This window comes from Mesoplodon densirostris, chromosome 2, assembly GCF_025265405.1.
Source record: "Mesoplodon densirostris isolate mMesDen1 chromosome 2, mMesDen1 primary haplotype, whole genome shotgun sequence".
Taxonomy (NCBI): Eukaryota; Metazoa; Chordata; class Mammalia; order Artiodactyla; family Ziphiidae; genus Mesoplodon; species Mesoplodon densirostris.
This window is the reverse complement of record NC_082662.1, coordinates 31,820,896-31,838,125: the sequence shown is the minus strand read 5'-3', so window position 1 is coordinate 31,838,125 and position 17,230 is coordinate 31,820,896. Positions and strand designations below refer to the sequence as shown.

General features: G+C 56.4%; 1 protein-coding gene across 1 annotated transcript; it reads left to right on the top strand.

Moving 5' to 3' along the window:
- Positions 1 to 796: 796 nt before the first annotated feature.
- On the top strand, positions 797 to 2,140 carry POU3F1 (POU class 3 homeobox 1). The gene has a single exon (XM_060082412.1). It carries the CDS (start codon positions 797 to 799, stop codon positions 2,138 to 2,140), a length of 1,344 nt encoding a protein of 447 aa, XP_059938395.1.
- Positions 2,141 to 17,230: the final 15,090 nt, after the last annotated feature.

The following is a 17,230-nucleotide window of genomic DNA, read 5'->3' as shown; positions in this document are numbered from 1 at the left end:
CGGAGGTCGACGGAGTTGCGCTGGGTGGTCTAGAGGGTGAAGAGGGAAAACGAGACGGGCCGGGTAGGAGCGCAGAGGAGAGCTCCGTGCCCGCTGGAAGTCGCGGGAGGCGAGGCGGGCGAGGTGAGCAGCCGCGCCGCAACCGAGCCGGGGACCCGCGCCGCCTGCCGCTCGCAGCCGCCGAGACCCGCGGGAATCCCGGCCCGCCGGCAGCGGCACGGCGGAAGGAGGAGCGCGGGGCTGAGCTGCTTCTCAGAACCCGAGCGCCTCCCGGAGCCCGCCATCCCCGCCACCGCCTCTGGCCACCCGGGCGGGTGACCGGCGGGAATTCTGCTCGCTTGGAGCGTGGGACCCGCCGGGCTCGGAGTCTCCAGCGCCGGGGGAAAGTGGGGCCCACGCAGCCAGGACGAGAGGGGGTGCGGTCCCAGTGCCACCCCCGCGCCACTCCCCACGTGGCGGCCGCGCCCCCGGGGCGTGAGCGTATACGCGGAAGGTAGGGGGGGCTGTGAATGAAGCCCCAGCGGCCAATCAGCATGGTCGGCGCGCGGGACCCCAGGAGTGAGGCCCAATGGCGAGCTCTGGGCGGCCGGGCCGAACGGCAGGCGGGCAGGGGGGGCGGGGGCCGGGGCCGGGGGGCGGGAGGCGGCTCCGCTGGCAGCCAATGGGTGGCGGGTGGGGTGGGGCTCCAGAGCGCTGAGCTGGTCGGGCTTTAAGCCGGCGGAGCGCGGCGGCGGGGCCCGCAGACGGAGCGGAGCGGCGGCGGCGGCGCGGCGCGGGGCGCGGGGCGCGGGGCGGCATGGCCACCACCGCGCAGTACTTGCCCCGGGGCCCCGGCGGCGGAGCCGGGGGCACGGGACCGCTTATGCATCCGGATGCCGCGGCGGCAGCGGCAGCGGCGGCGGCAGCCGAGCGGCTGCACGCGGGGGCCGCGTACCGCGAAGTGCAGAAGCTGATGCACCACGAGTGGCTGGGCGCGGGCGCGGGCCACCCCGTGGGCCTAGCGCACCCGCAGTGGCTACCCACGGGAGGAGGCGGCGGCGGCGACTGGGCCGGCGGCCCGCACCTGGAACACGGCAAGGCGGGCGGCGGCAGCGCCGGCCGAGCCGACGACGGTGGCGGCGGCGGCGGTTTCCACGCGCGCCTGGTGCACCAGGGGGCGGCCCACGCGGGCGCGGCATGGGCGCAGGGCGGCACGGCACACCACTTGGGCCCGGCCATGTCGCCGTCGCCGGGGGCCGGCGGGGGCCACCAGCCCCAACCGCTCGGGCTGTACGCGCAGGCGGCCTACCCGGGGGGCGGTGGCAGCGGCCTGGCCGGAATGCTGGCGGCGGGCGGCGGCGGCGCGGGGCCGGGCCTGCACCACGCGCTGCACGAGGACGGCCACGAGGCTCAGCTGGAGCCGTCGCCTCCGCCGCACCTGGGCGCCCACGGACACGCACACGGACATGCACACGCCAGCGGCCTGCACGCGGCAGCGGCGCACCTGCACCCGGGCGCGGGCGGCGGTGGCTCGTCGGTGGGCGAGCACTCGGACGAGGACGCGCCCAGCTCGGACGACCTGGAGCAGTTCGCCAAGCAGTTCAAGCAGCGGCGCATCAAGCTGGGCTTCACGCAGGCCGACGTGGGGCTGGCGCTGGGCACGCTGTACGGTAACGTGTTCTCGCAGACCACCATCTGCCGCTTCGAGGCCCTGCAGCTGAGCTTCAAGAACATGTGCAAGCTCAAGCCGCTGCTCAACAAGTGGCTGGAGGAGACCGACTCGTCCAGCGGCAGCCCCACCAACATGGACAAGATCGCGGCGCAGGGCCGCAAGCGCAAGAAGCGCACGTCCATCGAGGTGGGGGTCAAAGGCGCGCTCGAGAGCCACTTTCTCAAGTGCCCCAAGCCCTCGGCGCACGAGATCACAGGCTTGGCCGACAGCCTGCAACTGGAGAAGGAGGTGGTGCGCGTCTGGTTCTGCAACCGGCGGCAGAAGGAGAAGCGCATGACCCCGGCGGCCGGCGCCGGCCACCCGCCCATGGACGACGTGTACGCACCCGGCGAGCTGGGGCCGGGCGGGGGCGGTGCGTCGCCGCCCTCGGCGCCCCCGCCGGCCGCGCTGCACCACCACCACCACACACTGCCCGGCTCCGTGCAGTGACCCCGCGGGCCGGGCCCCCCGCCGGTGCGCGGCGAGGCGCCGCGCGGCCTGAACTCTTTTTGTTCGGTTGCTTTGGATTTTACAAAAAGCCCAGAAACTTTCGAATAAAACCAAACACCCGGACGACCCTCTTCTGCGAGCGGCGAAGACGGCCGATAGGCTGCGTCGCCCGAGCCCCGAGAGAGAGGAGCGAAGATCCGGAACGCGCCAACTCACCCCGGGCATCCTGCCCGCCGCCTGCTCCCTGCCCCCAACCCCTCGACGACCCCCGCCCCTGCCCTCCCCCGGGCTGTTCGGGGCCGGATCCCGGCAGCGGCCTCCCCACAGCGACAGGTAACGCGGTACGGGGTTAGGGATTACCCGGGAGAGAGGACGGAGAGAGGAGAGTTCCCCATCCCTCTCCCCGGCGCGGATTCCCGAGCCTGAGGGTCGAGGGTGGGGGACTGTCACTTTATTCGCTCCACGCCTCTTCTCTCTCATAAGGATGCGCCCCATCCCCCTTACCTTTCCTCCGGGCTTGGTTTTTTACAGTTTTTATTTATTCACGGAGCCTCTCGGCTCCTGGGGTCCTTCTAACTCCGCCCGCGCCCTTAATTTAAATCGCTGTATACTGTATTTATCGGGGCCCCGGAGGGGAGGCCGCGAGAGCCGCGTCTGTGTATAAAAGCAGGAAATAGCCAAAGCTTTAATCTAGCCTAATTTATTTTTTCCCCTTACCTTCCCCTACCCTACCCCCCAAAAGCAAAATAAAACAAAAAACAAACAAAAAAGAAAAACTAACAACAAAAAAAAATTCGAGTGTTCATTTTTCGTTTCGTTTTATCCGAGCTCCGGCTCGGTTCCCGGCCACGCTGGAGGGGTCTGCGCTCCCACGCACACGCAGATGGGAAGGGGCTTCTGCCCGGCTGTAGACCGACCACCGCACAGCAAGGCCCCCACTCCCCGCGGGGCCCTGACCTCCCGGCCACAAACAAACGAAACTTGGAAAAGTTGGAGATATTTTTTAACCAGCTGTAGAAATAAGCCGTTCCCTGAGAACCTTCTGCCTGAGTCCCTGCAGCTTCCGTCCGCTCCCTTTCAGCCCCCTGGGATGCGGGATGCTGGAGGAGGCCTGCAGAGAAATTCCCCAAATTTGGGGTGAGGTGGGAACCATGTAAATATGTGAGATATGTACACACTGGCGGGGAGAAAGAAACATTTTGTGCTTGGTTTTTATTTTTGGTTTTCCGGGTTGCCCTCCCTCCCCATACTAAAGGATTTTGTACACCCACTAATCCGAAAAAGATATTTTAATATGATTTCCAGATTTCTGATCCATCTCTATTTATTTTCTGGATGTGTTTGGAGCTTCCCCCTTCTCCATTTCTTGTTCTGTTTGTTACCGTTTGAATTTAAATTTTGTTATTTTATTTTTATTATTTTTTGGAACAATGTTTTGGTGCATTCTCTTTGTATCTTTATTGCAAAAAAATAATAATAATGTAGACTGGGAAGTTCCCTTTATATTTATGTTATAGTAAATATTTTATTACTCACATAAACATGTACCCCAGGGCTGTGTCCTGTGCTCTTTACTACTAGGGCTGGGTTGGTTTGTGGGTGATGGGATGGGATACCCCGACTCACCTCCCCCAAAGTTCTGGCCTCACTCTCTTGGAGGAAGGTGACCACACAGACCTTCTTCCAGGCCAGTATCGGTGCTGCTTGTTACTTGGACAACGGTTGGGCCCCTGCCTCAGATGAGTGAGGTTAGGGAAGATGAAGCTACCTCATGTCCCCCACCCCCACCCCCATAAACAGACTACCCTGGGACCAGACCAGGGCCTAAGACACTGCAGACACCACACCGAATTTGGATCGGCCATTCCTCAGGCACAACTCAACTGCTCTTCCGGGCCAAGGAAGAAGCCTGCCTCTCTCGACCTGGACCACCAGCCGGGCATCTTTGTATTCCCCACCCGTGACTTTGCACTCCCCGGGTGGGATCCAGGCCAACTTCATCATTCTGGGTCTTGGGGCAGTTGGAAGCCGATTCAGGCCCCACCAGCCCACCCCAGCTGGCTTTCCACCTGCAAACAAACGGTACCCAAACCTGCCTGGATCCACTGGGAGTTCTAACAGCTTAGACAGGGGTCCTGGGGGAGTTGAGTGGCCTGGGCAGGAACCCCCGCCAGTTTGCGTGGGCAAAGCTGGTCCTGCTTCTATGCAAAGAAATAACCTGCCCCAACTTCTCTTGGGGAGGAGTGGGGGCAAGAAGAGCTGTGCCACCAGAAAGCCCTGGCATTGCCTCTTCAGGAATGGGTCCCCAAGGGAACCCCCGCTCCCCAGGGAGTGATGCTTCTGCCTATAGGAGGACTCCCGGGCTGCGCAATCATGACCTGGGGAGGGAAGCAGACATTCTCAGACATCCCCCTGTCAAGCCTTAAACACTCCCCAGAGTCAGGATGGTGGAGGCAGCTCCGGGTTTCAGGGCCAAAGCCACAGACTATCTGTGTCCCAGTCAAGCTCTTTCTCCTTTAGAACAACTCCTCTTAAAAATACTAATCAAACGGCTCTTCCTGTTTCCTCCGTAGATGCAGTTCTTTTCCCTTCTCAGGAGAAACCACATGAGGTTTCTGTCACTCTTCGTGGAGACAAAGCTTGAAGGCACAAGCTGGGGAGAAAGTTGTGTCCCTAGTGAGGGTATGTGTGTGGCCCCCTCCCACGAGGGAAGTTGTCCAAGCCCAGGCCTGTGAGAGGCCTTGGCTCCAGCCAACAATATCTTGGGTGCCCAGAGAGATGCTCCCAGACCCCCAAGCTGGCTGTCTCAGGCGGGCTGGGGCCTCAGGATGACTTGTTCGATGCTGAGGGTTCCAGGTGACACCCTGGGCTCTGCCCCTCAATCTCAGGAGAGAGTTGTCTCTGCAGAGGCCACCGTGGTTTTCAAAGGCTCAGCCTCTCGCTGCTCCTTTTTTTTTTTTTTTTTTTTTTCCTCCCTCCTTAAGTCCAGCCCAGTAAGTGATTAGCCCTGCAGTTGGCACCCGTGTCCCAGCCATTCCATTCCCCAAACCGGCAGGCCAGGGAGCCTCCCCAGGCTTCTTACAAAGGAGGCTGGAAACTTTACATGCCAGTTGGGTGACACCACGACTGACCGGGAGCCACTGGTCACCCCACCTAGGCCTCTCATTTCCTGCTCCACTAACTACGGAACTTCGAAGTAGTCCCACACTTCCCCACATTCCCTCCTTGTTTCGTCCTTCCTGGATTCGTCCTAGCCTCAGGGCCCTGAAATGGAAGCGAATGTAGCTCAGAGCTCCCTGTCGCCTAAGCCGCAGCAGGACTGGAGGTTGGAAAGGGCGGCCAGGAAGACGGGGGCCCTTCCCTGGCCTCTGCCTGCAGCTGACACCCATTGATTGATTGATTTCCTAATTGTCTGCTTAACCCCGTCCAAGAGGGTGGATTTATTATTTAAGCAAGTCAACTCAAAAACAGCAAAACAATGTGGCCCCCAAGATCTAGCAGCAGCTGAGGAGTAGAACAAAAAGATGGAAAAAAAAAGTGGGAAAGGGGACGGAAGAAAATCTTCCACTTGGCGAGTATTTTGCTTAATGAGACACCAGCCTGGGACAGCTACCCGGTAACCCAACCCTTGGTCACAGAAGGCCCCAGGGGGCTCCTTCCCCTAGTCGCCAGCCTGGGATGATGGTAAGAACCACAACACATCTTACCGTATAAGAAAGAAACCATAGGAAATATGGAGAAATATCTTTCCCTGGAGTCTTACTCCCTGGATAAAATAGAGTTTAGGAATGGCAGTCGGCTGTGAGCTTGACCGCGGGTTTTTCCATCCCATGTGTACGTGGATCTACCTGCTCACTCCTGAGAGCTTGAAACTTCCTTTCGTTCAAGAGAGCTAGCTGTCCCTAGCATTGACCTCCCACGAAGCCCAAGCTTTCCCTAACAGATTTGGGATTTTCTCATCCCATCTCCCTCCCCTTCTCACTGGAACAAAATTATTTTCTAAGATCATGCAACCACAGACTCTGGTAGCTAGAGAGAGCAGCCCTCTCCCCATGTGAGCCCCTCTGTGTTGGTGTACAAACGTGTGCATGTGCCACTGTGCCTGCAAATCCATAGCTGCTCCCAGACATAGGAGGGGGGAAAGAAAGTCCACGCTACATTGCCGATGCTTTGAGCTGGGACAACATTTGCAGGGTGGGGGGTGGCTAAAATGGGAAGAAGGAAGGTGGCCACTGTGGTCGCCTGTGATCATCAAGGCACACCTGGATGGTGCCCGGCCCTGAACTTCAAGGATGCCTGTATTCCCCACCACCACGTGCCCCGGGAAGTTGCACTGGCATCAATGTTGCATAGCTTAGGATCTGTGCAATCATGCCTTGACCCCAAGACTCAACTGGGTGTCCACAGGACTAGCTGACCCCCACCACAACTGCCCACTTAGGGCTCTTTAGAATTGAGCCTCCTCTGGAGAGGCTCTGGGCCGACATCAGGGAAGGTCAAGCCCCTAGTGACACACCCAGGCCCAGGCTTTCCCCAGCAGGGCTGGAGCTCCAGAAAAGAGACCCACCTGAGCAGGGGGAGGAACGAGAGGAGGCTGGTTACTTGGTCTGGCGGCTGCCCCCGAGCTTAGGGAAGGGGATTCACCCGGGGCCTCTGGCTTAGTGACCGAAGCCAGAGGAGCCGTCAATCCTGTCCCTGCTCCGCATATGTGAAGGCCTTGGAGTTAGCGTTTGGCCCTCCATTCTGGGCTCCCCTTGCCGCTTGGGAGGCCTCCGTGTGGGAGGACTGCCCTCTATTGGTCCCTGAGCTGGGACATGGCAGCAGTCACCAGGACCACCTCACAGCTGAGCATACCCCAAAATCAGCATCGAGCTGGCTACTCTACAGAGGGTGCCCGGTAGAGCAGAGGCAACTTTCGCCTCCAATGGAAGCGGTCCTGTTTCACACGCACAGGCTTGCCCGTGACCCTTCCTTCCCCATCTACTACCCCGCCTGTTTCCACAGCCATTCTTGGAAATTCTCCATCACAGCGACCTCCTCTGTCTCTGCCCCACTCACACCTATCACTTCCACTCCTCCCCTCAACCAGCTAAAACCCTGATGCACACTCTGCCAGGTTGCTCGCTCACACGTGCTGACGCTCTCGGGCACACCCGTGCCACCGTCTGGCCAGCTTCGTGGCCTTTGACACCGAGCTCTCCAGAGCCTCTGGGTACCTGCACCTGTGCTATTTGATGTGCCACACGCAGCATCCTTTCCATCCCTTGGCGGGGTCCCCTCCTCTCAGGATTTTCAAGCACTCACCCCACTTTCCAAACACTTCCCTACCCATCATTGTTCCCAGCTCCTCCCAGATCTCGCCTGCTCCCTTCAGATAATTAAAGTTAGGCTGTGTGTTTGTATGTATGTGTGATCTTATTTTTTAAACACACACCCCCACACATACATATGCGTGTATATATACAAACACACACAGCAATTAGAACTATCCATTCCTGCCATCGTCCCTCCTGTGCTAAAAACATGTCCCCACATCGCCACACCATGAACCCAGCATCATGTAGTCACGGGCTCCTGATCTCTCTCTCTCCCTCTCTCTCTCTCTCTCTCTCTCTCTCTCTCTCTCTCTCTCTCTCTTTCTCTCTCTCTCACACACACACACACACTGACACGTTCACACACCCACCCCCAGCTCCCTCCCTGGTGTTTCTCCAGGGGCATGACCTACCTCCCACCCACCTCCAGGGCATCTGAATGGGCTCCCCTCAGAACCAAGTACCAGGAGGACTCTGCCTCAACGGCTCCCCACGCGCACACCCCCAGTGGACATGTCTCTGGCTGAGCCTGACCAGGGTGGGTCTGGGTATTATTAGGCTGCAGAGACAGCGCGGAGGCATATGGTCTCGTACACAAGAAATAATGTTCATGTTAAATCAGACCTCATGCATAATGCATGGTGCCTGATCTCACATTATTTTGGGTGTTCGTCAAAATCAGTGTTCTTTCTTGTGAGGGCTCCTGAAAGGAAGGGGAAAGGGCGTTTGCTAATTGCACCTGCAGCCTGGACCAGGGAGCCGAACGTGCCCCGGGAGCCTCCCTCTGGCCCCGCGAGTGGGTCTCATCCCTCTGTCCTCTCTGTCTTTCCACAGGGAAGGAGGGGCTGACTCGGGTTTGGAGCAGGCGTGAGGCCCCGTGTTATTTTTATTTCTTTTCTCTCGGCTCTCTTGTCCCCGGAGGGTTCTGGGGAATAGCAGTGGCTTGTCGTCTGCACACCCGATTCATTTGCCGTTTTATGAACTCCCCTTTGATTCATTGCCTCCCTAAGTCAATGATTCACTCCTGATGGCTTTTCAGAAATCCTTCTTCAAAGGCTCCAGATTATTCAGCTCATAGCAGGAGCAGACTGTGACCCTGCACTGCGACTGCCCTCCCTGCTTACGGTTGGAAATTGTCACCATCCTTGCCTTTCCCCAGGGCTGGCCAGCCTGGAGAGGAGGAAGTGCTCCCTCCATACAGAAGCTGCTAGAGTTGACCTCAGCAGCTCATGGACAGACCTGGCCCTCTGCCAAAGCCCCTTCCTGCCACTGTGGGTTACCTGCCTTTTCCCATTGTCATCAAAATCCCTGGGGATGCTCTCCATGTCTCAGGAGAGGCAGAGAGCAGAATAGTGAAGCACAGGGGCTGTGGGACCAGAAAGATCTGGGTACAAATCCTGGCTCCATCTCTTATCAGCTGTGTGACTTTAGGCCAGCTCCTTACCCTTTCTGTGCCTCAGTTTTCTGATACGGTGACAATGGCAGTCCCTACATCATAGAGCTATTTTGAGGATTAAGGGACATGAGGTACACAGAGTGCTCAGCATAAGTAGGTGATGGGTGGATGAAAGCTGTTTTACTGTGGGGCCTGGGTAGGGCATTGTACAAAAGCAAGGGAACAGGGAAGAAAACCAAAATGTAATGAACTTTTACACGGATCCCACTCCTCCCAGGGCACTCTGACATAATACTTATCCGTGCACTGACTTTGTACTTTATTTTCTTTATCTCACATTAACTATTCCTATTTTGCAGATGAGGAAACTGCTGCCCAGAGAGTTTGAGTGACCTAACCAAGGCAGCAAGGCTAGTTAATTATAAAGCCTGGAATAAAACCCATTTTATCTGACACACAGGTCCATGTTATTTTTATACTCCCTGCTGGGGTGAACAGCAGTGTCCAGTGCTTGGGGCATGTGCCCAAAGCAGAGGGGGTTCTAGAACTCAGGACTGGGCCAGGGAGAGAAATAGGGACCAAGGGTATTAGAGCTAATTAGATCTGCCCCCTTCTCCACCACCATGCAATCAGGTAAATCCCATGAGGCTCAGGGAAGTTGGATGAATCACCAAGGTCAGGAAGCCTTCCTGATGTGTCGATTCAGAGCACTGTGCACTGAGAAGCTACATATAGTGGCTAAGAATGCGGACCCTGGCATCTGCCCAGGCTTCCATCCTGGCCTCACCACCTCCTACCCATGGGACCTTGGGCAAGCTACTTATGCTTTCCATACCTCAATTTCCTCATCTGTCAAAAGAAGACAATGACAGTACCTGCCTGGTAAGATTGCTGTGAGGATTAGATGAGAGATGATACACAAAAACACTTAGAAGAGAGCCTGGCATAGTGTAAGTGTGCATTAAATATTAGCTATAAAATCAACTTTATATGCACAATATATATTATTGTATAATTGCTGGGGCTGAAGCAGTGTAGAAAAATAATGCCTAGTGCTTTTTCTACCCCCAGAATTATTTTTCTTCATGCTCAAAACCATTCTGGGAAGAAAAGTTCAAGCTCTCCATTCCCAGTCCACAGATGAGGAAACGGAGGCCCAAGGATTTTGAGGGACTTGCCCCAAATGACCCAGAAAATTAGGCAGGTGCAATCTCCTAGCCTGCTCCCCACATCTGACTCTTTGTGGCAACCCCATGCCCCCAGTAATGTGCTCTGAGCCTCTTCTAAGTACTAAGGCTCTGTGCTGGGTTCTGGGGAGACAGCATCCAGAGGGTCAGGGAAGGCCCCACAGACAATGGTACCATTAAGCTAGGTCATGAAGGATGCGTGAGGGGTTGCCTCTGGGCCTCCTAGCTCAGGGCCTGACCCCAAGGAGATAAAACCACTCAGCCCCAGTGCCCTCAGACCCCACTAGTTCCCCCTTCCTGAGCCTTCATGCCTCTTGCTGCCCTGCTCAGGACCCTTCCACACACACCCTTTGATCCCAACACAGAAGAGTCAACTCAGGGTCAAGGCCCCTAGACCCCGTGAAGCCACCCACCATGACACTAATCTAACTATAGTTAGATTATTAGATTATTAGATATTATTATTATTATATATTATATATTATATTTTATTATATTTATAATATATTATAATATAATATTATTATAATATCTAATATTATTAGATTATTAGATATTAGATTCACGTCCCAACTCCTGCTTCTACTGCAACCCTGCCCAGAGGCTGACCACCAAACCATGCCACAGGGCATCCCAGCCTAAAAGGCAGGGGCCAGGTACCTGGCTCCAGGTCTCACTCTACTGTTTATCTTTAGTATGACCCAAGTTGGGTCATTTGTCATCTCTGGACCTCAATATATGAAATGGGCATTCCCTTGTTTACCTACATCCATCCATTCGTCTATTCACCAACCACCCATGCAACCATCCATTCACCCGTCTACCCACCCATCCTCTCATCCATTCATCCATGTACCTCTTCAACCACCCACCCATGCAATTACCCAGCCACTCACAATCCATCCACTCATCCAATCATACAATTCAACAGGCCCTGTGTTGAGAAGCAGGAACAGACCAGTCCCCCTGTCTTTAAAACGCTCCTGGGTTAGCCTCTTCCCTTTCCTACCTCTCAGTCATATACAGTAGGCATGTGAGAGCCCAAGGGAGATCATTGTTTGGGAGGAAACAATGAAATCTACTGTTACATCTATGAATCTTTTGTGTCAGAGCACTGGGAACCTCCATGCCCCACTCGTTTCTTCAGGGCCCTACAGAAGATGTAGTCAGTATAGCCTCTGCATGGCCCAAGGACTCCCCTTAGCTCTAAATTCTCATTCCAGGGATGCCAGGTATTGACCTAAAGTAGAGAAATTTCAAAGCAAGTGAGGGAGAGAAAGGAGCTTGTGGATATAACTTCTGCCAAGGCTGAAGATCACCACTGGAGCTCAGTTTTTCTACCAGAAATGGCAGCAGTATCTCAGCACCAGAGAGATATGGGGAAATGTTCTGGACCCAGGCCTGTCCCCACCTAGCTGTGTGACCTTGAGTAAGTCCCTGCTATTCTCTGGACCCCAATTTCCTCACCAGTGCAGTATGGGGGGTGGTCTACGGGTCCTCCCAGCTCTGAGGTGGTCCCTCTCCATCCTCACTTCTCTTCCAGCCTGGGTGGGCCTGCCCCTCTGACAATGGGGCCTCTCTGACCAGCCCACACATGAGGAGGAGTACAAGATGACGTGGCTGGTGTCCACAGCCCTGAGTCCTCTTGCTATTCAACCCCGCCCTCTCCTGACACAAACAACCCTCAGTCACCTCCCCCTCCCACCCCCCAGAATCTGGGCATAGCTGGGGCTTGCTATGCCCTGGTCACCCCATGAATCACCCCTCTATGGTCCCCGGGGGAGTGGTCCAGGGAGCATCCTACGCCCCATGCGGGGTGAGGGCCAGAATTGCGGCCCTCAAGCAGGCAGTGTCCACAGGAACAATGGAGGCCTGTGGCTGGCAGCCGGAATGCAGCCATTGTCCTGCCCTGGCCCCCAACCCCAAGGCCTCAGGTCCCCAGGCCGGGCAGGCTGGCGTGGGTCGGTGCATCAGGCACTCGTGTGCTGCTTCCCCTCTTTGGGCAGGCGAGCGGGTGGGCCGCCGGGCCAGAGCCCACCTCCACACCCCAGCTCACAAAGGATCCCATGCACAGGGTGAGGAGAAGCGAGACAGGACCCAAGGAAGCCAAGCCGTCCTCGGACCCACCCATCCCTAGGGTACTTGGAGCAGACTCAGAGAAGGGGCCTCGCAGCTCCAAGACCCAAGCTATACATCACAGTGGGGAGGGGGACCACATTAGAATAATGCAGGATTAGAGTGGGGTTGCTATAGCGACGTATTAGGGCAATACATCTAGGGAGCCCTGCCCCTTGGTGATGTATGACTCTGCTCAGCTGAGGGGAGCAGGGGGAGGGGACATTCCCGCCCCTCCGAGGGGAAAGCAGACACCAAACATGCTCTTCATTGGGGGAGAACATCTGCCTTGAACTCCAAAAATAGGCTTCTCAGAATCCTGTCAAGACTGAGAGAGATGCCCTGCCAATCCAATCTCCAACAACCCCACTGGGGTCCAGGCTCAACTCAGTTTCAACTCATCCCAACTCCAGCCTCTGCCTCAGCCTCTGTCTCAGCCTCTGTGCCCCACGCCCACCTCAGCCCCAGCCTCCATTCCAGCCCCTCCAGGCTCTCTCCTTTCTGCTTCAGTGCTAAGGACCATTCCCCATACTAGCTCCCCAGCATCCAGTGGGGTCAGTAGGACTATATGGGGGGGAGGGGCAAAGAAGGAGGGAAGGAGGGAGGAGCACCCAGAAATACCCATCAACCAAACCATCAAAAGTGTTAATTTGAGAGAAGCCTGGAGAAAAAGGCTGAGGGCACCCATGCTGTCCCCTTCTCACCCACAGGCCTCCCCAAGCCAGCATCGGGGCACCCCACCCCCACCTTATCCCAGATCTGGGAATTTAACTTCCTTCTATATACTCCCAGGGCCACCGCTGGGGTATTAGGGTGGACTAGCCCTAGAGTGAAACTTGGATGAGGCTCCCAACAAAGGAGACCATGCTAAAATATTTTCATGTGATATTTGTAATATTGTGTGACAAAGTCAGACCATGAGATCCCTTTCAAAGTGCTATATCAAGTTATTTGTACTGCTTGCCCCATCTCAGAGGCCCCCGCCCCACGCTCAACCCTCTGGGGACTTCAGGAAAAGATTCTCTTGAGATAACCTGCTTGGCTATATCCACCTTGATGAGAAGAGGCAGGACAGATAACCCCCTCCAAGAATCACAGGAGCGAGGGAGGGATAAATTAGGAGGCTGGGATTAACATATACACACTACTGTACATAAAATAGATAATCAACAAGGACCTACTGTATAGCCCAGGGAACTATACTCCATAATCTGTAATAACCTATATGGGAAAAGAATCTGAAAAAGAATAGATATATGAATATATGTATAACTAAATCACTTTGTTGCACACCTGAAACTAACACAACATTGTAAATCAACTATACTCCAAAATAAAATTTGCAATTTTTTTAGAAAAGAAAGTGCTTTAGGACCTTTTCTAGCTTCTCAAAAACAAAAACAAAAACAAAAAAAAACAGTCATAAGTGCAAGTATAACCCTATCTCCCATCTCTCTGTATCTTGACTTTCCATCTGTGTTCACATGACTGCGTATAACTCTCATTTTGTGTGTGCCTCCTCACTGAATGGTATTTTTTAGTTAATTCAATCGATTACAATAATTACACAACGCCCCCCAAATTCTTCCTTTTCCCTTTTGAAAGTAACGCTCCGGCCCTGTGCCGGGGAGAGGGGGCGGGGGGGGGGGGGCGGCGGGTGTCTCCAGCCCCAACTGGAAGATGCTGACCTCGACATCCCCAGCTCCCACCAGAGGAGGGCCTATGTCATAAGACAAGGCAGGGTAGGAGGCGTTGCCTTCTGTGTGCACACTCATGCGCCACCTGTGCCCATGAACACATGTGGGTAAATACACACACACACACACACACACACACACACACGCATACACTTTGGCCCTACCCTGGTGTTATCCCCGCCATGGAAGAAACTTCATCCATTATTAGAAAGAACCCATGAAGGGGGTTTCTTGTCTCACTGTCCTTCGTCCTCTGGGAGCTTCCTTGCTCACACTCACGTAGACATACGTGCTCACACGCCATATACGCACACACAGGGCAGTGCGAAGAGGAAGGGAAGAGAAAGGCCAAAAGAAGAAGGTAGGTGAAGACAGTGCATGTGCCCAGAGGGCAGCTCCTGGGATGGGGGCGGCAGGGTGCCCGGGGTGCACTGAGTGGGAGGGAAGCTTCGTGGCTTCCTCTCTTCCCCAGCCAGCGACCAAAGGTCAGCCCAGGCGGCTCGGCCACGTGCGGTCCACCCACCCCCATCGGGTCATGTGAGACCAGGACCAAAGCCTCATCAACACGCCATTGTCCTCCAGAGCCCAGCCTTGTGCTGGAGGGAGCAAGCCCCCTCCAGCCCAAGAGCAGTCAGTGCCCCTCCAGAACCTGTGGTCCCCTCCTGAGGGGACTCTCTCAGCCCCCACCTTAAGGACAGCTGCCTGATGCTCAGGCTAATGCTATCCTCTTTGGGGCCTTCCGTCCCCTTCTGAGAAATGGGAAGGAATCAGCTTTCCACTTGCACTGAGAGTGCCTGGGGTGGGAGTAGTGAGTGAGCAGGGGGAGGAAAGGCCCTCTTTCTCATGTGCCCTCCGAGGGGTGCATACACCACCCCATGCCACCCCCCTCCCCGCCCATTCCCCACACACTGTGGAGGGGAGAGAGAGTAAAGCAGAGAGGGCCCAAGAGTTGCCCTGAAGGTCATCTTGCACGTCAGCACAGGGATGGGCCCCAGAGCCCCTTGCGCCCTGGCTCCTAGCCTGGACCACAACACAGGCTCCATTGACTCCTGGGCACCCTCTTTCCCAAGATGCACGCAAAGCTGTGGGCTCGTGGTTCCGGCCCACGGGCCCCTGAGTCCCACAAGGCTCCATGGGGCCTAGCCCCACAGGACTCACCCAGGAAAAGAGGCCAGAGCTGGCTGGCTGGACGGTGTGGGTGGAGGCAGCTGCCAAGGGGCTGGCAGGAGAGAGGGAGACGGCAGGGATGGACACTGCACCTACCCAGAATCTCCTCGATCCAGGCTAATGGCCCTCATGGCCAACCCCTAGGCCCTGCCCTACCCAGCCCGGAGTGGAGTCAAAGATCCCCAGTGCCTCCTCTACCCACCCCTAATCCCTGCTGACTCCTTGCAAAAACAGGGACCTCTGCCCCAACACTGAGACTAAACCTAGGGCGAATCCACCCTGGCCCACCCTCTGTCTCCTACAAGGGAAGTCAGGTGGAGAAGGATGGTTGTGTCTGCGGGAGGGGGATCACAGGAAAGCTGGTCTCCTGTAAGGGGAGGGCTGCCCCAGCAGGATGACAGAGAGATGATTAAACCCACAGAGAAGATTGATAAGAGAGCTAAACAGCTGCAGCTCTGCAAGGTGGGCTGGGGACAAATCTCATCTTGTCCTGGCGGCACTCTAGGGGGGCTGGGCCAGCCTGGCTGAGCTCGTGACCTACACATGCTCACCCGGCAGAGGTTGGGGCGGGGGAGGGCTGCTCCCACCTTCTTCCCCCACCCCCAGGCCTCTGATGGTGACTTCCAGAGCCCAGCTCTCACTCCTGCCGGCCCGGAGCTCGGCCCCCACTCCACACCCCCCTGTACTTAGGCAGCGCATCCCTTCTCATAGGTGCCCCCTTCACCCACGGCATCTCTGCCACAGCTCTCACTCTCGTTATTATTAGATGTGATTTACAGCGGAAACGCTGAGTCAGACAAACCAAGACTCCCCAGGCAGAGGCAGTGGGAGAGGAGAGTCCAGGGGAGGTGGCCCTCTTGAGGCAGGGTTCTCGGAAGAACGTGAGGAGATGGGGGGCCGGGATGAGCTGGAGGGTCATCTCTCCTGTTTCTCCTGCTTGTTCCAGGCCCAGGATCCTCATCTGGGTCTCTTGGACGTTCAGACCCCTTTTCGGATCCCCACCCAGGTTTTCAGCCTCTGATCTTCCTCAACAGGTTGGAAGAGAATAACCCAGGGATCCAGAAGTCTTGACATCAAGGTGGTTCTGACGGGTCGTTTCCTCATACCAGGGCTCGTGGTCCAAAGATGGAGAGAGGCAGGAAAAGTGCATTGCTGGCGTCCCATCCCCCCACTGTGCAGCAGAAAACACAGTCACTGTGCGCTCGTGTGGGCGTCCGAAGGCACCAGGACACGTGGGGCACAGTTCCTGCTCCCACCTTCTGCCGAGGAGCTCTGGCGGGCAGGTCCGTCTCTGCTCCCTAGGTCTCTGACTCCCTGGCAGGGAGGAACTGGGCATTGTTGCCAAAAATAAACGTTCGCTCTCCCGCTCCCTGGCTCCCGGCTCCCGCTCATTAGGATGCGTGGCGTTTGGCTGCGGTCCCACACCTTGCAGCTCATTATAAATATGCAGTCGCTGCTGGCGCTACCCCAATCATCTCTGCAATCAGAGCTTTTAATTAGGTTAATTAAATTGTATCAAATCTCGCAGGGACGCAGTTCACTGATGCTGATGAGGCAGCCAAAACAGACCCCAGCTCCTCTGCTAATGAAGGCCGCTGCCTGCCTGCGTGGCGAGGGAGCCCAAGCGCATAATAAACAGGCGCACCCTGTGGGAGGAGCTGCTGCCCAGGCCCTGAGCTCTGGGGACCTGGCCGGGGGGTGGTCTGCCTCCAGCCCACCGGGCTCCAGCTGCAGCAGAGACTCCCGCCCCGGGAGACCTTCGCCTTCAGTATAGAACTAACCGGGGCAGCTTCTGGAGCCTAGGCAGGTGGGCAGGGTCGGGGCTCTGAGCACCTGCCACCCTTACACGGCAAACTTAGGTGTGCCCCAAGCTTCACGGGCTCCATCTGGGGTTTCCACTTTCCCTCTTCCCCAGCATGGCGCGACCAGGCCAGGACCCCATCTCACACACACACACACACACACACACACACACACACTCTCTCTCTCTCTCTCTCTCTCTCTCTCTCTCTCTCTCTCTCTCTCTCTCTCTCTCTCTCTCTCTCTCTCTCTCTCTCTCTCCAGGGCTCATCCAGCCACTGCTGGCCTAGTCTCCATCTGCTATGGAGGCCATCTGCCCGTCGGGGTGGGCGTGGTCTATAACTCTACCAGGCAGTAGCAGGAGGTGGTGGCACCCCTCAGTCTCCACGTGCCAGATGGACCCTGCATCTCCC

Bases quoted from the DNA above. Each gene is read 5' to 3' on its own strand.
- POU3F1 (XM_060082412.1), top strand. From the start codon at position 797: ATGGCCACCACCGCGCAGTACTTGCCCCGGGGCCCCGGCGGCGGAGCC.